Consider the following 25,670-nt stretch of genomic DNA (forward strand, 5'->3'; position numbering starts at 1 on the left):
CTTTCCAGGATTTATAAATTTCCTTCATTTACATGACAAGTATCTGGGTTTAGTTTAATTTCACCATTTGCTGTCCTTTTTCATTGTAGTATGACTAAAACTGCACAATGCACAAGAAGATAGGACTATGCATGGCTCAAGGAATCGTTTTTTCTCCTCACAACCTAGCTACTTAGCAGTAGCTACTTCAACGCAGTTAAATCAGGTCCACTGTCCCTGGCAAGAGTAGAAGCTGGAAACTCTCCACATTTGTTACAGGACTGATTTAATTGTATCAATCCCTGACAAATTTAGTGGATATTTGTCTAGGTAACTATCACTTCTCTCTCAGTCCCAAACTTCGTGTATTTTTAGAAAAACATTTTTAGACAGAGGGGTAGGCTGGGCACAGGATCTGCTTGGTAGCACTGAACAGCTTGCCCCTCTCTTCTCAGCAATCCAGCATCACAGCTGAGGGACACCGGACTTTAAATCCTTCCTCACAGCAGAAGTGAAAAAGAGAACAGGTGTATTGCAAGAGCAGATCTCTAAGTGGAGTTTAGTTGCATATTTTGGGTTGAACAGCAACACCATGTGGACCTGTAGACCTTTATATGGGAAAAGATATCTGCAGAACTGGCGTTAGCGGATGGCTGAGATATCTTTGTTGCACCCAAAGGCACGTGCTATTGGGAGATGGAGAGGTGGGCACACACATCCAGTTTCTGGTGGCGGTATACTGGCCATGAAAATACTGTTGGGCCTGGCAGGGTCGAGGAGCATGAGTGCACTCACACTAATACAGGGAAATTCAGAAAGTTTCTCACAGAAGTGGGGAACAGAAGAGGCCACAGGCTGGGAAAGGGGAAAGGCAAGGTTTTGTCAGATAACTGTTGAGAAAAAGAGGAAAATTCACACAGAAAAAAATGTCACATCAGTGCTAAACCGGCAGGAAGAAGTCTGTGCCTCTGTGATGCTGAAAGGGGCGAGGGTGGCAGCCAGACGTGGTGCTCACCCAGGCTGAGGGGAAACAGGGCTAGGTATTTTGACTAGGAAGGCTGACATCAGACAAACGGCGTACCAGCAGTCCTTCTAGCAGACCACAGCACTGCTACAAGAGACAGGTGGTGGCCCATCTCAGGGTAAACACTAGTAATTCACCCAGCCACGGTAAGAACTAAGCACACTAAGAACTGCATCGAGGAAACACAACCATGAGGTATGCGCACTCTTCTCTGAGCAGATGTTTTCCTAGTTTTCACCTCCCAGAGCAGCAGAAGCATGAAGTACCTAGCAATAACGCCCTCAAGGTGGTCGGCCTGCTTTTTATTGTTTCTTTCTTCTTCTCTACTTCAAAAACTCAATTTCATTTTACAATTACAGCAAAAGAATATTAATCTGAAGAGACAATTACCTGCTTTGCAGACACAAGAACCGTCTACTGGTGAACAGATGGCTTCATTTTTGCAGTTGCACACAGACGAACAGTTTACTCCGTATGTCCCCGGAAGACAAGGAGTACCACAAGCAGCACCCTGAATTGCACAAAAACAGAGTCTAAAAACTATTTGAGGAGGATCAGACAATACAATTAATAAACAACCTAGAACTGACTCAGGTGCTACAAAAGCCAGAAAAGGTACAGCCCATGACCGTCCTAGGCTGTCACTAAGTTGTCCTGAATTTAAGGGAGAGGGAGTCCTTCATGTTTTTTAAGTTTACAGTAAGCATTAGTTGCTGTGAGAGCTCAGATCACATAGCTAACAGCACTTGGTTAGATCACTGAACAGTATTTTCAGTAATAAAGCAGCCCTTTATGAAACCAAAACACAGTAAGACAGCAGTTTAATGGCAAATAATATGGATATGTAAAATATTTTTTAAGAATTTATTTGGCTGAAGTTTTTACAGTTATTATTCCTAGAAGAACAGTCATACTGTAAAGTGGTTTTTGTGTTAGATTATCATCCATTGTGCAGGTAACAGCAAATGTGTGTAAAAGCTGCAGAATAATCTGTCTAGACTTTGTCTGGAGTTTCTCAGGATGGAGCATGAGGAGTTGGTGCAAGATAATGACTGAAACCTATCATTCCTCCCTTTATTTATACCTCAACAGCACACCCTCATTCTTATCCATGTCTTATTACGCAACTACTTTTTCCTTCTTAAAAAGGCTTCATTTCAGTACTGAGAACCAACACAAACCTTGCCTTTTCAGGGTCTTATAATACACCTAGTGGCACCTAAATATCCTTACCTCTTTTACTGTGGTGGAGAAAGGACACTGCCATCTTGAAGAATTTGGCACTTAACTAAAGGCAGTGGAGTCGAAAATGAACTGTGAAAGTGAGACTTATTTACCTTAAATCCAGGGGCACAGGTGCATTTTCCAGTCACACTATCGCAGTCAGCACCATTTTGGCAGCTGCAGATTTGCTGACACGACTTGCCGTAGAATCCCGGGGAACATGTCTCGTTGCAGTAGAGCCCAGACCAGCCTGGCTTGCAGGAGCATTCCCCAGACATAGGGTGACAGCTGCCAGGAGGGGATGAAAAGATAAATAATTCAGGACTAAACGTGACATCTTTTTTTTTTTTTTTTTTTTTCTCCTAGAGAACAAAATGCTGTTATAGATAGGTTGCAAAAAGGACCTTGCATACTATGCATAGAGGTGGTTTTACTCCCCAAACCACAAAGCAAAGGGTTCTGCATATGTATATATAAATGCATGCTGATTAAGATAGGAAATGTAACATCACACAACATAAAGACATTTTGGGAGGACATGAAAAGAAGAAGTATCGTTTTTCTACAGCTAGTTGAAAAGAAAGCAGTTTTTACCATAAAATAGATATCCCTGGTTACCAATATTAAGGTGATGAAACGATTAAATTCACCAAAAGGGATAATTCCTGAACACTGCCCAAACTCAGCAGCATATTGTCTGAGAAATACGATGCTTCAGTAAAATACCGTGGCATCCAACACAAAACAATAACATAGCACCCAATGAGTAGCAAGCATGCTCTTTTCTTTAAATTGTTGGTTGAAAAGAGGACAACTGGCATCTTTCCGGGAACGATGCAAAATCATTTGCATTGGGCAGAAGTCAGATATACCATCAGAGCAGTGACCTTTTGGAGAGTATCTCCCCTGTGTTGGGCATACCTGGTGGCACACCAGCTGTCTCTACCTGGAACAGCAGTTTCATTGAAGGGCCAGTCAGACAGCTGTTGCCTCATAACAAATGGACATCATCAGCTGTGCAAAGATATATGTGCTGGAAAAGTGGACACAATGGGGTACTCTGTAGCAGTCTGGCAGACAAAGCACTTGCTTAATTCTCACCAAAGGAAAGCCTTAATAACCAAACCTAATATATTTACAATGGGAAGGCTGTTTAAAGATATTTGTCTGCCACTGATTGAAGTGAGGTTCCTTTAAGTGTGCTGGAAAAAAAAAAAACTGCCTTCGTCCAGACGTATTAAATGACCCATGACAAGGGCCTGATTTTACAAGATTTGCTGACTCCTTGTGTGGGGGTGTTGTTTGAAACAGAGTATTTTTCTGACCATTTGAAAGTTTGAAAAAACACCTAGGGCACTTTTAGGTGCTATAACATAAGAAACAACAATATTCTCTAAAAAAGTTGCAACGTAACAAGGGAATGCAGTATTAGTTGCAACTGCTCTTTGAACTCAAGGACCACTCTTGTAAAACTAAGAGTTTCCTATTACTGAATACAACCAACTGACAACATACTGCTGATCAAGGAAAAGTATGAATTATAAAGGTTGGAATGTCGTTATGTATCCTGCTCTCTATATATTATTGCATGCACTATGACATTGTAAGAATTTGGGCACCTTGAAGATATTAAAATCTCTTTGACACTATTAAGCTAGTTTACACGAAGTAAGAGGGAAGGTCTTTTCAGCTAAATGATATATGCAGAAATGGTTCAAAACTCATGGTGTTCACAGACAACAGTCCTGGTTATTTGTTCAATTGTAAGTATACCTGCCATGAAATACGTTGAGATGGAACTATTTGCATATAAAATACATGCAAAAATATGAAAACAGATGATGCAGCAAGATAATCAGATTTGTTCCCTACTCGTAACTTCCTGTAGGCACCCAGTGGCATTTTGGATCCAATTCCCCTGTTTCTTACCAGTAGAAGAATACAGGCCAGGGAATGTGAAAAGATTTTTCACTTCACAACTGAACAGCTATTCAGATATGAATTAGGATATATTTAGAACATAAAATAAGTAGTACTGTCATTTTAAGACATAAATCCCAGTGTTGTTTGTTTTTGGCTTTTTTTTCCTTTCAGGGGGAGACCACACACATGAACAAGCATTGGGTATGAAGCAGAGGCATTGATATTCTGTGCCCCCCAGTGAGTGTTACTAAGGCATAGCTGCACATACATTGATTGACACCAAAATTAGTATTCCGTGATTTGTAATTAGATGTAGGAAGTTGGAGCACTTCTGAAGCTTTTTGATGGGTTCTCATGCAGTTAGATTAATTGGCAATAAGATTTATATATTAAGATAGGGAAATAAAGAGATGTTGAGAGATAGTGCCAGTACATCCGCTTTTATTCCTGGTCTTTTGTTCATGCTTTCTGGAAATACAACCCTACTCTGTATAGAGACAAAAAAACCACTTGTGGGTAGTTGATATCATATATTTGAAGGTCTTAGATTAACTTATTGGGTTTTATATGATTTATGTAAGTGTTTAATTATTACAATATCCAATCAAATTCTGTAGCACCCTATGTAATATAAAATTTCCATTAAAAGCTCTTAAACCTGCAAGTCCATTATAAAAATGAAAAATTGCAAGATGCCCTAATCTTGACTTTCACCCAGACTCTATAAACAAAGCATGTATCACACCATAAAATTCCACTCAACCCTATATATGTATCTCAGAAAAAGCAGGAGACAAAAGAAACACCGTTAGAGCTCATGTCATGAACAAACCCTAATTCCAGCCTCAACTATATCAAATTAGTTGGTGATACAAAGTGACCCCAGCTGACTGTGAAGCAGTGGTGGAAGATCACCAGAAAGAGCTTAGCCCCCCCCAAAAATAAATAAAACAAACCCAAAAAGTACCTCACAACAAAACCAGGGACATCTCAAATTTAGCTTGGAGATCAACCTGAAACCAGTGCATATGCTGTAACACAGGTATAACAAATATCCTTTGTCAACCTTCTAGATAAATATGCAGCCACAGTCTGCTCTTTTTACATTTTCTGAAGGATCATCAAGTGTCACTTGAGTAAAGGCATGACAAAACCCAGCCTAAAAGTGGTTCAGGCTATAAGAACATTCCTGTAGAAAAAGAAGTGACAATATGGACAAATGCAGATCGACGTCTTTTTTGCTTGTCCCTGCAAACTGGACCTTCAGAATGACAAGCTGAAGCCCCACAAACTGTGGATGGAAGTGGCAAGGTCACATGCTGCTCATAGCAGCTCACAGCACTGCTGTTGTACCCCACTGAGGAAGCGTGTTTTATGTGGTCTTAGTCTCAGCCAGCTAGCAATCACTCTAGTTTTTTTCTTGACTATTGAGTAAAAAGGGAAAAATTGGTAGCGTCACCTAGTCACAGAGAACAGAGGTCTGAGTCTGATTTGCACTCTAGCTCAAATCCTCTCATTGGTATCAAAAGATGCAATGAGAAGAGCCATTTGTGAAAAAACTTGAGGCACAAGAGGGTTGTTAGCTGCTGCTGTCCTCTGGACCCCTCAAAAATAATAAAATCTCTCAGGTATATCTATCTCTAACCCTTTACAAAGCATTTAACAAAGGCTGCTGATACAACTAAGAACAAGGATGGGCTTGTTTTTCATCCCCAGGAGCTGCCATCAACGAACAGCAGCAGTGAAATCCCTGTAGTTTAGCCTACCCAAAATGCAAATTATGAGTTATTGACAAAGCTGTTTTGATGCATTTTCCTCAATCATAAAACAGTAATAAAAATGTGTATAGATTTTTGAACTATGGTGGATCATGTTTTTGTATCTTTAAGTATTTGAAGAAAATGGCTAGACACCTACTTGTATACTGCAACTTAAGTACACATATTTTAAAGCCCTATTTTTCGGTGCTATGCATTTTTTTAACTAACCTATAGTTCATTTCCGTCTCTATGAATACTAAGGAAGTAAGAAATAACCTAGGGCTCTACAACTACCAACAGCTCCTCTTTGAGGATACCTACACTAGGGATCATACCCAGATGAAAAAAGCTTTTACAGTATCAAGGCCTCTAGAAGTCCTAAGAAAATACAGACACACAAAATACAGAATACAGATGCAGGAAGTGTATTTGAGGAAGGAATTGTACCCTCTTTTTCATGTCCTGGAATTATTGGTTGTTACATTACTGCTAAATGGGTTAGTGCTTTGAAGAAGATCCTTTGGCCTCAGCCAGCCCTAAGAGTACTTGTTGTAGGCAAGTAAGGGATGAGGATATTCCCTGATGCGCTTAGAAAGTCGTCTCCTGGCTGATGGATATTTAGTGAAAGATAAAGACAGCCAGACACAACTGGCTTCTTGAAAGATTCTCAAAAGTGCAAAGTGTCTGCAGGAAGCTTTGTCTTCTATACCATTACCCAGATGCCTTTTGATTTCTGTTATGTGGTGGTGTTAATCACTTCCTGACCCAAGGGGAAAGAACCTATATACGAAAAATACACTTGTGAAGTCATGAAAATCTTTGTGTTCCTCATGGATCATTTTGCCCTTGCAAATATGCTCCTGCACCTACAGGGTTGTTAAGTGTCTTTTGATTTGTCATACAGAAGAGAAAATGTTCAAAAAAAGACCAGCCATGTGCTGCTGTTTAGACACGAACATTTGTGATCTGATTTGACCACAAGCTGTCTTCCAGTGGTATAAATGAAGGAACAGCTGTGCTGAACATGAATCAGAAGTAATCCCTGTAATATCAGAAATACTATACAGTGCAATGCGTTCCTGTCAAACAAGGCTGCTGCAACAGTCTGCAGACAAATTTTCAGGAAAGCAGTTAACCATAATTCGTAATACAATAGTATTTGGTCTACTAGCATACTTTGAGAGCTAGATAGGTCAGCATTATGGTGCCATTTATTCTTGAATGCATTGCCCAAAGAATGAATTGCTTGATTTAATGTCAAAAACTCTGTATTTTTTCAAAAGACATTTCAAGTAAATGGGATAAACAGAAGTGCAAGAACACAACTGTAAAAGCATATGAATGGAAAGGCAGAAGTGTTCAATTTGCTGTCACATGGTTTGTCAATGAAAGGTAAGTTGAACAACTCAGATAATCCACAAAGCAATTTTTAACAGAGGCCAAACAGAATAGGTATTTCCATGTATGTGCTTGAGTGCTTTAATATCACTGCTAAATTCTGAGTAAAGGCTTTTGGTTTATCTATGAGGAAAAGTGCATCTTAGATACAACAGACAGCAGCATTCAATGTGATAGCAGTTTCTGCAAATTACTTTCACAGCCATTGTCAACAGCAGAATTTTAGATTATGCTCACAAACCTTATCTAAGGTACTGTGATTAGTAATGCAATTAAGTGCAAGTGAATGTGCAAGTGAGTGCACAATGACCAAAGTATTTCATCAGAAGAACTCTGTTTTGTAACAAGAGATAGCTGTCCAGAATCGTTCTATAAATATGCTGGCTTGCCTCGACTGACATCTGACATTCCTCCCTCACAGCTGAGAGTTTGTCTCCAAATATTCATAACAATATGCTGAAACTCTGTGAAATCCACAAAGACACACAAAACTCAAAAAATAGGACACATTACTGCCTGAATAAGGAGAGATGATAAAAGGGAAGCCAAATGGAAAACTATTTTCACTCGATTTCCAGGGATCAGATTTTACCTGCTTTCTAGAAAAATCATTTAAATGACAAAAAATGTATTTTTGAAACCTAGGTTCGGTAAGGCTTCAGAAATTTTCTATTAAAATAGCCACCTACACAATTCTTATACTGGGTGGGCAGGGGGAGAGAGAAAGAGAGAAATTGAGTCTCCTCTCATGCCCGTCTTGTAAGACTATACAGCCTCTGATTTCAACTCAGTTATTTCTCATCTACACTACACCAGAATATGCGAGGGACATATGACGTATACTTTATACGGTGAACAATATAATGATTTATTCATGTGGTAAATACAGACAAAGGTCACACTTTGTCTTAACATTTATTTTATGGATCAGAGACCAAATACAGAGGTGAATATTAAGATCAAATATAGTTGCAAGCACTAAAATTCAGAAGGTCTTTTGGGTTGATATTTTCTTTCTTGATATGGTTAGAGAATACTCTTACAAGTCTTTATCTGCTTCAGATTGCATGAAAGTGCTAGAAAAATCAGGAAATATTTATTTTCAGATTATATTTGTATTTCTATGTTCTATATAGAAAAAAGAAAACAAGCTAAAGGGTGTAAAGCCTACCTCCATGTATTGGGCATGTGGCAGGGACACTTTTTATCACACTTGAGACCATAAATCCCCTCAGGGCAAAGCCTTGTTTCACAGTGCTCTCCAGTGTATCCTGGTTCACAGAGACAGGCACCACTAATATGGTAACATTTCCCACCATTCATGCACTTGCAGGTCTCAGCACACTGCACTCCGTAAGTCCCCACTGGACACTCATCTTGGCATCTGTGAGAAAAAACAAACAAACAAACAAAATTTAGTTTTATTTCCCACAAATTTAAGGGAAATAATGGTTTATGAGGAATCTCTTACACTGGTCTAAAATGCCTCTTAAGTAAAGCAGGAATTTACATAACTTCATATTTAAAAGCGCCTGTCTCTCTGGTTTCTTTTGCTGCTCAGCTAGACAGGCTTAAAAATATTGGCTCTGCGAATTCCTTTGGAAGAGGTCTCCCTATTCTCCAACAAAGAAGACAACATGCATATACAGACCATTGGACTTCACATTCAGGAACCAGAACCCTCTTAAATCAAATCTGAAGTATGAAGGAATAAATTTTCAAGTATTTTGTTTCAAAATCCATCCATCTGTAACTTTTTAAAGTGATCTAGATTCTCCACTTAGCAATAGTGAGAATAGCCAGCAGACACCCGCACCCCTGCAGACGCTCAGGAAGTTCCCTGGCAATCACATTCAATAGTCTCTGACGAGGATATTTTCTAATTGTGTTTCCACACACATGATGTTTCCAAAATACATTTCTTTTCAGAATTCCATTCTAAACCATTTTTTTGTTGTTGTTGATTTTGCCTTTCAAAAATTCATAGGGTGACATGGAATAATCTTCAGGAACCCAAACCCCTTCTTTTCAGCTGACTTTTCTAACAGATGAAAGAGAAAACTGGTAATATGGAGTTTATGCCATATAGGAGAGTAGCAATGATTGTCGTTCCTCCATAAGGAAAATATATCCTAATAAAGAGACTTCTTCACCAAACTTTTCCTCTTTTTTTTCACAGACCTTTTAGAAGACAGATATTTTAGCTAACAGTCTTATTTCTGTAATGTTTTACATATGAAAAACATTATTTAACTTAAAGATCAGACTGCGTGTTTAAGCTGTCCAGCCTGACTGCTAAAAGACAATTTTCAATATCCTGCTTCTCAAACTTCCGAATCATTTACTATTGAGTTTCTGGATAGCAATTTCATTTAGCAATATATTTACAAGATACAATGAGGGTTTGATGTTTGCTGCTTTAACTTCTATGTGTTTTATAAAAGAATTTTTAAAATTCAGTATGCCAGTACTACTACAACATTACTAAAGGCTCTAGCACTAAGTGCACTTAAAGTATTTGATTATATGAATGAGAGCAGACCTCTCAGCTCAACAGGTTAATGTCTCAGAACCAAGGATGACAACATTTCATAGCTTATGCGTCAGGGAAAATCCCCATATTTTTCAATATATGCAACGCTGAATTACGCCGACACAGACAAAAAGACAAAACAGCTAAATCCCAAAGCTTTAGGGCCAGACCATGCTGACATTGAAGCCCTAAGATGTGCTATGAACTCAAACAATGATATCAGGCACATAATATATTCTGCAATTTGGAGACCTGTAAGTTTTACCAAGTTACAGATTGTACAAAAATATTACTTGATAATATGGCACATTATTAATGGTTTTATCAACCTATAACGTGATTTTTTCCCCAGCCCTATAAAATATTTTCTTTGGTCGTCTCTCCATTTTTCTTACTTGGCTTTTTGGTTGGGTTTTTTTTTGTGTGAATGGTGGCTTATTACAGAAGAATTTCAAAGACACATAATAAAAGGCACTGCAAAATGTTACAAAATATAGCAGAGCCCTCCAACTGAGGTAAAATGTTCATTTCATGCTTCTGCAGTTATTTGCCTCAATCTGACACTGTTATCCAGAAGTTTCAAGGTATTCATAACTCTGCCCTGACTGAAGTCAGCAATAAAATCCCGTTTCCTTCAGAGGTGTAGCATAATAATAGAGTTAATAACCCTGTTTAAATATTTCCTAATGAAGTTATACAAATAAAGCTAATAATGAATTTTCTCAAAATTACAATCAGGAATCCCTGCCAAATTTGACAACATGCAACCTTACATTTTTTTTTTTTTTTTAATTGCATCTTCATCAGCTTCTGAAAGACCCTTTTCCACTTCATGGTGAGGACAGGTATCAATCAAAAAGTATTAGGCAAAACAACTACAAAGGTAGTTTAAACTAGATGCCTTTGAGCATGCCAGATCACCTAGGAAGTGTTACAGGCTCTAGGAGTCCTCTTTTTTCTTGCTGTATGACCAAGTTGCAGGAGTCACCACTGCACCAAAATCTCAGACAAATATTGTTGAACTGACACACAGAAGTGGAGAACAGCTTAGCACTGTCCAAAAACTAGCTTTTTTGCTGCTGATATGTACATGCTAGCTCAGCCAATTCACAGAATTCACAGAATGGTTAGGGTTGGAAGGGACCTCTGGAGATCATCTAGTCCACCCCTCCTGCCAGAGCAGGGTCACCTACAGCACGTTACACAGGACAGCGTCCAGGCGGGTTTTGAATGTCTCCAGAGTGGGAGACTCCACCACCTCTCTGGGCAGCCTGTTCCAGTGCTCCACTACCCTCAAAGTAAAGAAGTTCCTTCTCATGTTAAGATGGAACTTCCTATGTTCAAGTTTATGCCCATTACCCCTCGTCCTATCACATTTCTTGTAATGCTTCCCTCCCTTGCCAGTCCCCTGACATGAAATAAGAACCAGGTCTACAACCTTGTTTCTGACCCTTGGAGTATCTTGAAAAACAAAAGAATTGCAAATACAGCTTCTTTTGCAGGAAAAGAGGGAGCTCAGGCTTGCAAAAGTGATCAAAATGCTGCAGCCTGTAAGGCATTTCAGATTAAAGTCAGATTTAAATTCCCAGACAAAAAATTCAGTTGTTTTTAGAAACACCATTTCAGTGCAGTGCATAGATTTTCATATGGATATTCCTTTGATTTTCCAGCTGACTTGTCTGTGTCTCTTTAAATGCATCTACCACCTTGTACACTGTTTCTTCACAGACACAAATTTACTTTTGACATCCAAATGGCTCTGGACTAATTGTTTTTCTTCTCCATGACTTTTTTTCCCCTTATGTCTGGCACAGATCTCCCCACGTCCTGTGAATACTCGTGTGGGAAGTGCATATGGTTATAATACCTACTATTGTTGGCAGAGATCCCCTGGACTGACCCCAGTGATTAAGCTGCTGCTGACTTCAGCAAATGAGTTGTGTGCTGTTTAAAATATATGCAGGAAAACACTTCTTTCATCACTTTTCGCTGCCTTCAAAAATGATGTCTTTCTGTATTATCTTTTCAATCTTCCAAAGACAATTTTTAATAATCAAGTCAGAAAATAAAGAAGTTTCACTTCTTCATGTGAATGAAATACTTTAGGAGACGACTCTCCAGCTTGCTCAGTTTGAAGAGGAACCAGATGAGCCTCCCTTGCTACTATGACTGCCAAACATCTGTACAAAACCAAAAGCTTCCCTCCTCATCCCTTCACCATACCCCAAACTGCGTCATTCTGCAAGCCACTCAAGTGGAGACCCACATGCTGCCAGAGCATGGGCCACAGCAGGAAAATACTGAAACCAAGCAGTTCCTCACGGAAGAGTAATCACATAGGCACTTCTAAGTTGTGACCCAGCATCAGCTAAGTGACATAGTAAACATTTCATAAGACTCTTTTAATCATATCACAGATATTTTCATTCTGCTTTCCAGCAGCTTCTTAACTTTCTCTTCCATCACAGACCCCCTGCAGGTTCATCAGTCTTTCAAAAATAAGTTTTCCTTACCGTTCCCCTGTGTAACCTGGGCTGCAATGGCATTGACCTGTCACTGAGTCACAGGTTCCTCCATTGTGGCACTGGCACTCCTGGGAACAGTTTCTTCCGTAACGACCCTCAGGACAAGGCTGACCACAGACCATGCCCTGCGCATGCAGAAAAAAAATATCTTAATATTATATTTGTGATTACAGCTTGAATGGACAAGGAAGAAAGGTTTGTAATGAAGGAAGATCAAGGAGATCTCATTTCACTCGTCTAGTGCTGATGGAAATGTCAGACTCTTCTACAGCTTTAAATGCGGGGTATGTTTCAGCACTGTAGGAATAATCTTCTAGGATTTCCATTTTGGAAGCCAAAGCTAATGAAAAACACTATCTTTAAGCAACAGTGAAAACACTTAGACATTTAAGACTAATTGATGTCAAGCTCTTCCCAATTTATTTATCAGGAGTAGTATATATCAAGACATCCGGAAATGCCCTCCGGTGAGTAATGGTGTAGAAATCAGTAATTGCTGTAATGCCCCAATTATACTACTTTATGATAAGTTGTTTTTTTCTGATTAAAGGAAAAGCTGTTTGTAATTTCACTGAAAGCAGCATATCTTAAAAGCTTAGGTAGACGTCTGTTTCCCTTCAATGAGTTTTGAATTTCTGCACTGCTATGTACATCCTTGGAATGACTTACACCTGTGTAGTGAGGACAGCATCACACCTTAAGACTTTTAAGAAGCTGTTTCAAGAAAAACATCTTTACAGGCATTTCATCAGACAAAAGACATGCAGGTTATTCCAGCTAACATAAGATACTGCATAATTTCTACCTGGCTACTTCAAAACCTTCCTTACAGGAAAAGCAAAAAAGGTTATACTGACAAAATTGTGTTTCACAGAATTGAAAAATCTAAAACAGTTATGCTTAAATAGCTACTTGGAATGGAAAATCTGTGAAAGGGCTAAATAGTAATTCCTTAGTTAAGACACACACTAGGATAAAATTTCCATCACTGTTTCATATGTTATCTCATTTTATTTAGGCAGATAAAGGGAGTCAAGAATTGATGCAAATGTTTGTATTCTATGACCAATAATTTTGTTCTTCTAACATGAAGTGGAATAAGAGGTAAAAATGGCCATAATCCAAATTAGGCAGTCAGGTCAGTGGTGCTATTCAAACACACAAAGAGAGATGATAATTTATAGTTGTGTTGTCTAGTTGGTGAAAAACTGACTTCTACCACAGGTTACCTCAATATTTTATCTCAATTATGAGATAATTAAAAGTTCAGTAAATGTGGATTTCCCCCAAAATGGACAGGTAAATAGAAAACACTATTAACAAATAATATCAATAAATACTATCTACAAATGTATTTAAAGAAATTATTTGGGCTTTGATCACCACCCAGCCTTTTGATCACCTTCCAACTCCATTATTTGCCAACTCAGAGTTGGCAGCCTGGTGGTAGGGGAGGCTACTTACAGCTCTGAGGTCAATTCTTTTCTCCCTACCCAATGACAAAAGGATAGAAAGTCTAAAGATAATGTAAAAGTTCTGATGTCCCATTTCTATCACAAACATTTAACACAGTACCTAAAGTTCTGGATTTTTTACCACGCACACTATACATATGAAAACAGGCACAAAACCCACAGCTAAAATGCACAACAGTGTCACCTCCCTGTAATATCAAATTATATCTAGAAATGAATGACTTCCAGACAAGATGTAAAGGATGTTGCCTTGTCAAAGAATGATTCATGTCTTTTGTTTCCCAGAATCTGATATGGTTAAAAAGGCAGTGCAGAACTGGAGGATTTTCAGCAACAGATGGTTTTGCAAGTATTTTATTCCAGTCCTTTATGCTAAAATGCGTTTCTCATTACTCTTGGCTACAGGCAGACTGCATTTGCTATCCTCATTTGCTACCCTTTTCTGACGCTGCCTGAAATCTACAAATATGGAAGTTTTATGGGGTTGTGTCGACTTCAGAAAGTGTTTTTACCATCCATCCTGGCGGGCAGGCACACTCCCCAGTGACGTGGTGACAGACACCTCCATTCTGGCAGGGGCATCTCTCCTCACACTGCGGCCCATGCTTCCCGGGGGGACAGAGGTCCTCGCAGCTGGGGAGGTGGTGGTGTACAACAGAGACAACCGTTACTTCGGCACACGCTCCAGTCTCCAGCCGTATCTTTTTTTTTAAATGCTAGTGTTAAGTTTTGCCAGCCAAAAGTACGACACAGAAAGCAGTCCAACATAAAGAGACGCACACTGAATATTGTATAGCATCCATGTAACAAATCTAAGGAAATAGACCTGGCAATCCAGAAATTCTTTCTTCTTGAAGATATTTCTTTCATTTATTCGTTGTTACTGACAAAGCTCAAAATCTATTCTGGAATGACAAAGCCAAATAACTCCATGTTTCAATGCAATTTTCCAAACTTGTAGCCAAACTGCTTTCATGGTGGTCATGAAGAAGCTCCTGCTGCTACTTTTTGTGGCTTTTACTTAGCAGTCCAGATCAAGAGGGCTTTGTCTCAGCTACACATCTGAATGGGCACCGCAACATGGTTTGCCCAGCTGCTTCTTAGCCACGAGCCCAGCTTCCCTGTGTTACACAGCATCCAGATCAACAGCATTGTGTTAGAAGTTAATCTAAACTTAACTTCTCTTGTCAGTACTATTTAAAACCTGTATTTCTGCCCCATAAATAATATACCCGCTGCTTACAAGGCACCAGTGTATCCAGGAGGACATCTGCACTCTCCAGTCACGTGGTCGCAGGTGGCTCCATTTTGACACTGGCATTTTTGATGGCAATCGTTTCCGTATGTCCCTTGATCACAGCGTTCCTCGCAGCGCCATCCTTTGAAACCCGATGCACAGTGGCAGGCTCCAGTGATGGGGTTGCACAAGGCTCCGTTTTGGCACTGGCAGCGGCTGCTGCAATGAGGTCCCCAGTGGTCACTGTCACATGCTGAAGGCATAGAAGGAAAAATTTACAGCAGTTTTATAATAGCTCATTTTACAGCACTGGAGATACTATGAGTCAACTGTAAAAACAAACAAAAAGAAGTTAAAAAATGGAAATAGTTATGTAGTACATCCTCAGTTGTCCTCCTTGGTCCTCAAGGATCTTGGCAGGCAGACAGAACTTAATTTATGCACACAAATTAATTTCTTAGGCATAAAAGCAAACACTTTAAAATGTGAAGCTGTGAAGTAAATGCAAGTTATAGTCTCTTCATTTTCAAAACTTCATTATAGCTCTCCACTGTCAAGTAATGGTTATGGTTGCAGTGAGCTTCCATTTACAGAGAAGAGTCTTGCTAACTTAAAGTAAAAAACATGTAGTCTAAATCCATAATCAACTTTCTGAATCCCACAAGGAAGTTGCAAAGCTTACACAACATAAGACTATGAGTTTTTTCAAATCCAGAAGTTCCTACTTGTTTACATAATTGCAAATATTTCCTCTTCAATCTTGCAATACATTGATAGGGCAAAAGAAAACAAAGTAAGTGTTTCACCAAGCAAAATAGCGGTTCTATGGTTAAACTCCACCTCGATGTTACAAATTTGGTTATCCAATGTGTCTTCACGATAATTCAAATGCATCTTTTCTGGTCTGCCCCAATGCAGCCCATTAAAACCCTATAAGCAAACCTCTCAGCAGTTATTTCAGCATCAAAAGAAAAACCTTAATGTTAAGGAAGATATTTTTCTTAAGTGAGAAACGTGGGAGTTCTGTAAAGAGCCAAAAGATTAAGGTCACCTAGAGTTCAACAGGAATGTGCTAATCATATGGTCAAATGATCTGATTTTATTTTTATGTTCTGTTGATAACAGCAGTAAGGCAAGAAAGCTTCAGCTACAGCAACTGGCAGCCTGGGCTCTCTTGGAGAGTGACAACCATTGTTCTCCCAGTCTTCTCCTGGGGCAAAAAAGCCAGGCAGAGAACAGGCACACTTTCCTAGACTAATGCAAAGTAATTCAAGAATCCTCCTCAGGGCAGGAATTATTCAGCCACAGGAGCTGTTCACTCAGGCTGCACAAATAAAAAGGGATTAAGGTCCTTTAAAGAACCTGCTCCTTCAGAATTTGTTGGGATTTTTTCCCAGGAGAGGTCACTAGAACATGCATCCATAATGGAGATATTGTGAGCACCTACACACAATAAAATACAGATAAAGAGAAAGAATTGTATGTATTATAAACACCCAGCAATACTGTCAAACTGACAGAACAACTGTCTATCTTATTATTGACCTCCCTCTTTGTAGACATGTGGGTTTTGTTATGGGCTATACTACAATGCACTGCTGTTTACAACCCACTGCATCGCACAAGTTGCCTTTCCCCATGATAACTCACATTCATCCAGAACTACTTTGTGTTTATTTTCAACATGTCTGCATGGAATAGAAAGTGTAATCCTCATGCTTAAACAGTCCTCAAATTGTTGTCAAGAAACTAGCTATTTTGGGATTTATGTAAAAATATATGTATGGGTGGTGAGACATCTGAGACAGTTGCATGTTTTGTCACGATTGAGCAGGCACCTCTACGTTTGTTTTTTTTTGCTTAACACATTAGTCTGGATTCAGATAACAGTCTTCCTCCTGCTCCCAGACAAAACAGATAATTTCAATCTCAGCCATTCCTCATGGAATAATTAAAAAATTAAAAAAAAAAAAAAATTAAAAAAAAACCTGTCCTGGCATGTCTGATAAACAGAAGAATTCAGAATGATCGCCAGACCACGACAATTCCAGTGCAGAGTTCAGTCAAGGATGAATGTGGCCCTAACACACTCCAGATATAAAGACACCACAGGCAAGAGAAGACTTATTCTCGGTTGGTAAGTGTGAGCTTACGTTCTTTCACCAACAGCTGGAAATTGGATATTTGGTAAAGTGCAACAACATTCACGTAGCTGATTGAAGACCCAATGTAATGAGCCTCAATGCCACACAGACCAGAAACACCTACAACCATGCATATGCCATTGCATCCAACACTCGGGCACCACGACTGCCTTGCAAGAAACTGCTGCACTTGTGAAGCTGCGGAGGCCTTGTACTCCCTCTGCTCTTTTTACAACCCCATCCCCAGTCTGCCTCCCTGGGATGCATTACGCTGTCTCCTGGAGATTTACTGACAACCAAGTTGAACATGCTGTGTCTGTGAACTTGAACTTTTCTCAACTATTTTACTGTAAGACCATGTACCGCACAGTACATAATAATTTATTAGTTTCCTGGCGTGATCTGTTCATTATGTTTGCAGGAAATCATTAAAATAAAAAGCATCATATGGCTGCTAATAGGATTTCCAGTCTCACAACCATTCTCCTGGCAATGGCCAGGTGGGGAACAAATATTAACTATGCAATTTTTTACTACAGCAAAATGGCGAAGCATTCCGCCAGGACAATGTGGCCCCACCATAGTATGACTGCACAATAGTCCTTTATGCGAGGTCTGTCACCAGCCTAGCATCTACCTGAGAGTTATGGGCAGAACTGTGGAGAAATTTGCAGGATTAACGGGAATAAATAATAATTTTGAATGAGGTGGATAAATCACATATTTTACCTCTATGTCCACTGACTGATAATCAATAATGTTCCCCATATGAAATTAAAGTGATTTGTCAGAAACTGATGCTCAGTTTACTATTAAAAAAGAACAGGGCGAAGGGTAGAAATGTTTCCTGTCGTAAGTTTGTTTTATTTTTAATTAGTTTTGGAGGCTAAATTTACCGACTATTACATCAGACTATTTCTGCTGCTTCCTAGTATTCAGACACTAAGAAAGCCGGGCTGGATGTCGCACAGCTGCTAATCTGGTGGAATGGGATCATCTTTGAGTTAATGACTATCATCAGGTTACAGACTGTCAGCTGGAGTTTAATCAGAATAGCTGCTCTGACTGTCCTGACTGCACCAAGGTCACAGGCACACACGCACACATGCAAACACTACATGCACACACACGCAAAAGTGTCAGCTACTGGCTTCTGAACAGATCTGGAGCTGTAAATCATCTGTCTCAGCACAGGGTACATGTGAAAGGGAAGCAAAGTACAGAGACAAGCGGCCCATGTTCAGAATGGTTTCGGCACAAGGACGATGTGTCTCAGCCCCAATAACTCCTGGAAACAGTCTGAATCCTGCAGAACTGCAAAAAAACCAACCAGTAAACCAGGGTTAATTTTCCATACTGATCATAAAGAACTGGCCTAATGCTGCTCTGTTTTACGCAGACCACCTTCCTTAGAAAAGCTGCTGTTCTTCCCCTTCGCACATGTTATATTCACCCTCAGGTTTTTCTGTTTTAAACAGAAGAACCAGCTAGCTGTACTGCTTCCTATCAGCTTTCGTAGTACACTCACAGGGTCCTTTCTGCCTTCACCCTATGCTGCAGGGAGAAAAAAAATCAAAGTAAATGTTTAACAAAGATCATCATATTAATGCCACACCTAGTTGTCCTTTTTTCTTTTTAGACATGCTGTTCATCTCGGAGTATCTGTTTTGTCACTGCAGTACGTGCTGTGCACATCACACAATGCTCCAAATACAGGACAGAACTTCTCTCTTAAAAGGCTACTCAGAAAGCAAAAGTTTGCCGGTAGGAGCAAGGCTACTGCATTGTATAAACCCTCAAGTAAAATGGGAAGTATGGTATGAAAATCTAAGACAATACAGGTACCATCATACAGAAGCGCTTGCTGAAACTGAGTGCCAAACAACGAATTCAGAAACATACAGAAGCTCAAGGACTCAATGGTGAAAAACCAACCTTCAAGAAGAAACTGAAATCTGTGATGCAAATTGCTATCGTCTGGGTGCCTTTTGAAGACTTAAAATTCTGTATTTCCTCGTGTAATAACTTTAATGCACATTATCATTATGCTGGGCTAGATGTGGTGTTATGTACATAGTTTCTGTGAGCGGCTGGTGATTTGCAGATTGGGATGGAGGGAGCCCAGATATTTTATGAATTTTTATAATAATATGAAGCACATCTGAAGAATTTGCTAACTCCTTTATTGTTCCTTAGAAACAAAAACATTTTTAACTAAATATGCTCACAAACTTCTAAGGGGTTTTTCTACTTTTTTTTGGTTTATCTCATTAAAAGGCAACAAAAAGAAAAGTGCAAATGAGTCCAAGTTTATTCCTGACAAACCCACCTTGATAACCTACAATTCTGCAATTCTCGAAAGAATGGCCTATAATGAGAGCAAAATAAGGCTATCAAATCAGTCAAAGAACATTTCCAAAGAAAAACCTCTGTAGAAACTCTGACTTGCAACTATCTTTTAAATATCCTACCGTTTCTTTTATAACATGTTATTCAAGCCAGATGATGTTTATTGCAATGTTTTTTTTAAGATCTTTCTTTTCTTTTTGTCTTTCTTTTTTGCTCATGGGGAGGTGAACGTGAAGAATCATGGCAAAACTAAGATTTACTTTTCTTGCTATCATTTTTGTAGCTGTCTTATATGTAGCACCAAGACAACAGAATGAGATTTTATTCTGGTTTACACATCTTTCTGCAACACACTGCTTGCTGTGTGCTTCTGGAAATATGCACCATTGTCACCACAACAGAGGGGACTCTTACTGCAGTATCAGGCTTATGCATTTTTATGGTCTTTGAAAACAACTGAAAACAAAATTCCCTATCCCAGATAGCAGAAACAGAGTGAATGCTCCCTCACTTGGAATACAATATTGTGAAGCACAAATTTAAAATAAGCAAATGGTGGCAAGTACGCAGGATTCCTGTTTCTGTCTCCTCCAAACTCCAACATAATTTCTTCAGATAGGTTCAAGGATCCACAGCATTTACTAAGTGAAAGTTGGTTTTCCTGGCTCCAGCATGTAAAACAAACTGAAGCTGCCCATGACTTCAACATCATCTTTGACTGACCTTTCTTGCTCTCCAGGCTGTCACATCAAGGACAAGTCTAAATCTTTGTGCCTTCCTTTGCATTTCTCTTGACTCTTAGATCTCTATTGCCTTGTCCTTACTTTCATGGCCTTTATGGTCTATCCCTCATCTATCATTTCACATCCAGTATTCAAATATCAAGCCCAACATTTACATCCCCTGTGACATTAGCCCCTTTGTTGCATTGTCAGACTATCACCCTCCTTGTTTCTCCTCAAGTTGCCTCTACAACTTGGCACAGCTCTCCATACCCCAAGCCATAAAACTGCCACAATGTTCTCCTCCACGTGCCTACCTTATAACTCCTTCCTGTGAAGTCAGCAAAAACTTGATGCAGCAAATGTGTCAAAAGCACTGCCTGCCACAGTCATTTAGTAGTGTTTGCTTCCTTCCTTATCTCCTACATGTTTCCAGCTTTGTGCTATCCCTTTTCTTCCGTCAACCACAGGTTCTCTGGGACAGAGACAACTTTCTCTTCTGTATTTTTATTTGCAGAAGGAGTCCACAAATCCCCAGTAAGGACAGGCACAAGGTCCACCAAGGAGCAAGAATGACCATCATCTACAACTAAAAGTAGACCAACTGTAACAGGCCCTATTTACAAACTATTCCAGTCTGTTGGAGCAGAGGACATAAATAAGAAAAGTGTAGTATTTCTAGGAAGGCCCACAAGTGACTAGCATTATCAGTGAACAACCACCACTAATAACCAAGCATAGACAGTATAAGTAAAATAGGCCAATATTGAGAAAATTTTGATTTATCCAAAGGAGTAGCCCACTGACAATCTTGTTTCCATAAATTGCCTTAAGGCTGTCTAGAGTTTAGCATTTGGAAGAATGACTCCTCCCTCTGTTCCAGAAGCAAGAAACACGCTTGTCTTAACATAAATATGTATCAGTGGAGCTAATACTTTAGATGTCTAACTGGCAGTAAGTACAATCTGATGAACCTCAGTAAGAATTTCCAAAGAAAACGGGGTAACTTTTTATGAGGATGGCATTTAAATTCATAGGTGAGAGAAGCCACTCACCTCAACTCTTTTGCTGATGACCTCAGTAATGAAACACACCCAGGACAAGTCTTCCCTTTTCTCCATCAACAACAGATGTTCATCTAATTTTCAAGTGTCAACAGAAGGTAAATTTAACTCTAATTCTTGCGGTGGATAGTCTTGTATTTTACATACCTGAAAATGCGTCTACTGTTCTGCCCAAAGAGTCCCATAATTACAATATGAAGGCTTGCAAAGACATGGCGTACACCACACTCACTCCAGATTAAAATTTTGTCAGAAAACTGGTTTGATGCCCTTCTTGACAGGAGAGAAGGTATTTCACATACCATGACAACAGTCAAATAGGGCATATATTACATCATGTACTTTTGGTCTATGCAAACGTAAGCTTGGATAATACTTTATGGATCCTCAATTACTCTCAACTGATAAGGATGTGAAAAGTCATAGCCAGGGAGATGCTACTCTTAATCATCTTCATTTCTGATTGTGTTTATATTCAGAACAACATTCATTGATTCACTAAGCAAAAATGATGACAAAAATATAAATGTTGTCACTAATCTAAATCCACATCATCCTTATCGGAAAGTTTAGGGAGTCTTCTGGAAACCACTCTCTGCTATTATGATTTGGTAAGCTGCAGATCTAAACTGATGCCATTCGTTTCCCTTAGGATATTCCTGCAGGATAGGAAACAGATAATAATTCCCCCAACTGGGATTTAAACCAAATAAAAGTAAATTCCCACTGATTCTGAAAGCTACAAATACTCAACTGTGTTCAAAATTCAACAAGATGCATTAAGCCCCTAGTGACATCAACCTGTATATCAGCCTGGACTGCAAGACAGTAAATGTGGAACACAGCAAACAGAAATTTCAGAAATGAGTCAAAAAAGCCAGAAAAATAAAGCCAACTACTCTGAAAAGTAGAATAAAAACATCCTTTAAAAAAAAAAACCCTTCAAAGTCTTATTTAATGAAAACATGAGATTATTCTTCATATATTTTTATATGCTCTGTTCTAGACACCTCAGGATGTTATGAAAATATATGCACATGCATATCAGAAAAGAATCTTTTTCCTTTAAAGAATCACTCATAATAATTATAAAATATCAATGCCTTTTAGTAAAAGACTTATTTTACCTACATCCCAGACACAGAAATACATAGTAGTGGGGTTTTTTTTTCAGAACACGCTTTCTATTAAATCTGGATTTTCTTTGAGTCTTTTGTTTCTATCTGATTTCATTTGTTACACTGTAGGCTTTTTACCCTGTGGCATATTTTTCATTCTTACATTTTGTTTTGTGTGTAAGAAAGGTTTTTTATTCAAAATGCTAAGCTTTAATTTAATTTAGGGATTTTTCTTTTTTACTTTGTAAAAGCCTTTTGATCCGTGAAGTGGAAGAACAATGAAAATGTGTTTTTCAGATCCTATAAAAGAGTGGAAATATATGCCTTTCACATGCCATAAATTTCAGAAGGGTCTTTAGAGTGCTTTGGACATCAGAATACAAGGTTGGATAATTGCTAAGGAAAACACACGCAGATGGCTCTTGGTGTTCATTTTATCTTGCTACTGAGATAAAACCTTTTAAAAATAATCAGTATTATAGGACAACACACAAAATTATAAGAATCTGATTGTACTGTATAAAATGTACTGTTGCCCATGATCCTGACTTTGCACAGATCTCCTTGTATGACCATCATTTAGACTTTTTCCTTTTTTGCAATAACTTGAAGGTCATCTTAATTTTTAAATTACCAACAAATGCTATCCTTCACATCCTTGAAAACCTGCTAAGTGAACCAATGACAATACCTAAGCCGTCAATACATAAGGTAGATTGAAATTAAACCAGTGCTAAAAATACTTTTGCACAATTACCAGAAAAACAAAATTTACACAGATATTATTCAAGAAATCAACTTAGGTAAACACCACAAATACACTGAGTTTATGAAATGGTGAAAAGCAGAAATGAAAAGCATCTCTGATCCGGAAATTTTTTATAAATCAATAAAATTATCACCATTGACTGCAATGCTTCCTGCAGTAAATCTCAACAAGTAAATTTATTAACTCAGTTTTGTAGAAAATATATTTTTGTTTCTTCTTGTGTTTAAGGATTGGAACTGTAATTTAGCAAAATGCTGAAGCATGTCCAGAGTTCCCTAGAACTTCAAAACCAAAATGCTTTATAGAACAGAAATTATATTAAACAGAAGAATAATATCATTTCAAATACATCGTTGTACTGAACTCCAGGAAAGCACAGCTGCTCTGTAGCCCTGGTAATTTTGGTACCACCTACTGGGGAGACATTGTAGTGACTCTCTCCACAATGAAGGTGGTGGCAACTTCCTTTAATACCTGTTCTCCCTATTTGCACCTGCTCTAACTTGCTGGTGGGTTAGTTTCTCAACCCAAAAGATATTTAGCCTTGTTAGAGGAGAAAATAAGGAGTTCAGCTGGCAAAACCGAGAGGAAGTCGGTTAGGGGAATTATAAAAGTAGTAATTACAGAAGAATTAAGGGTAGTGAAGAGTACGGGGAAGACACACGTAATAAGAAAAGGTTAAATTTCAGACTGTTGATGACCTTGCTAGTGGGATGCATTTGCGCATGTGGCCATTTGGGAGCTGGTGTGTGGGGCAGTTCTGCATTACTTGAATCAGCTATTGCTCTACATTTTCCATAAAAGCAGACAGCTCTCTGTCAGCATACTCTGCAGTTTCACTTGTGTGTTTAGCGGTTTCTCAGTTCTGGGAATCAAGCCTTTCTGGTGCCAGCATGTGGTTAAAACCAGAACCTATTTCTACAGCCTGTTGAATGGCTTGGAAAACTTAAGGATGAGCGAGCTCTCTAAGCGTATCTTGCAAGCTCTGTTAGTCAAAATACTTTCAACAAACAAAAAGGAAAGCAATGCCTGGGTCAAAGAAGCTCAATTCAAGATTCACAAGCTGTGCCATCGGAGCGTACAAGATGCTCCCAGGCACCTTGCCGGGTACCCGCACCAAGGGGGCTGTTTCACTTGGGGTGCAAGTGCATCTGTGGGAAACAGTCACACATCCACCTCTGCAGGGTTAATGGAAATTATAAGCTCCACTGAGAAACTGGCAGTGTTTGCAACTCACGTGAGTGTCTCACACAAGCTATGCCAAAGGATCCAGTTTCTGCCATATTCTGCATCTGCCAAGTCCCATGAAGAAAACAGTGAGATTTTCATGGAATTTGTGAACTTTACAAACACCCACGACAGTAAAGGAAATCTGACACTAGCAGAGCTACTGTACCTTAAAGGTTTCCTTAACAAGTGCATTTAAAGGTGAGAAGATGTTTCTCTGAGATTCCAGCTTTAAATGCTCAGCTTAATGTATTAAGGAAAAAGCCAGTTCTCTTCTCATGCTTTACAAAACCCTGCAGTCAAATTACGCCTTAGTGCCACTTGTTCTACCCCCATGCCCTGAGACTGTAGTCCCAGTGAAACTCTACTAATCACCACCAGAATCAAATTACAAATTAAAATACAATAAAAATAGAAAATGCCTATTCACATTTCCACAAACAATCCTAACATACTTGTCATAAACCAAAAACCCTTTTTGCTTCACTACTCAGGCCAGCTGGGGGATCATGAAGGCTATAATCTTTGCAGATGACTCAATGTAATATTGATTTTGGCCTTTTGCCTCTGGTCCAGTTTATTCAGAAAGTGTCCTATTGATTTTGAAGGAATTATTTGTGGACTGCTAGGCCTGAGAAGAAAAACAAAATGAATGTCCTGATTGCTTAGTGGGGCTCCGTTTTAGGCTGCATGTGCATCTGTCTTGCACACACATTCACAACAGACAATCAGGTCCACATATTATGTATTACAGCAAGTACTGTTGCAAAAGCGTGAGCGGAAAACAGTCTACAAATGTAAATCATCGTTTGATCATCCCTACACACCTAGACAGCCAACTATCACTACGTGTAGCAACTCTTACAGAAGACTGCTTTATACACAACCTGTAGTCAAAAACGCTCTTACAACATGTAACAATACAATCTAACACGTGCAAGTTAAAAACTTGATATAAACAATAATCCAGTTTGGAAGGGAAAGGTTTAGTTAGTCTGTTCGTTTCACAATAAAATCTATTTGTTTACATTTTTAATCTACAAATGTGCCTATCTTTACAACTGTGTCCTTTTTTTCTAAATTTTGTCCTTGTCCTCAGCCCAGAACCAATCAACTTATACTCCTGAAGTTCACAAACACTTCTTCGAAGGGGTGCTGACAGTGTGCTGGTTATGCCAATTCGCTCGCTCCAAGGAATA

The 25,670-nt window shown here is 39.0% G+C and overlaps 1 protein-coding gene across 2 annotated transcripts in view; it reads right to left on the reverse strand.

Moving 5' to 3' along the window:
- Nucleotides 1-25,670, reverse strand: part of MEGF10 (multiple EGF-like-domains 10) — a 78,092-nt gene that overhangs the window by 32,905 nt on the left and 19,517 nt on the right. For both annotated transcript variants that reach the window (XM_009889705.1, XM_009889706.1), the window contains exons 5-10: nt 15,085-15,331; nt 14,354-14,474; nt 12,355-12,491; nt 8,480-8,692; nt 2,341-2,515; nt 1,394-1,514 (exon numbers count right to left, since the gene is read on the reverse strand). In XM_009889705.1, the coding sequence (XP_009888007.1) occupies nt 1,394-1,514; nt 2,341-2,515; nt 8,480-8,692; nt 12,355-12,491; nt 14,354-14,474; nt 15,085-15,331 (1,014 nt within the window). The remainder of the gene's footprint in view (nt 1-1,393; nt 1,515-2,340; nt 2,516-8,479; nt 8,693-12,354; nt 12,492-14,353; nt 14,475-15,084; nt 15,332-25,670) is intronic.

The sequence above is a fragment of the Charadrius vociferus genome, unplaced genomic scaffold (assembly GCF_000708025.1).
Source record: "Charadrius vociferus isolate BGI_N301 unplaced genomic scaffold, ASM70802v2 scaffold377, whole genome shotgun sequence".
NCBI lineage: Eukaryota > Metazoa > Chordata > Aves > Charadriiformes > Charadriidae > Charadrius > Charadrius vociferus.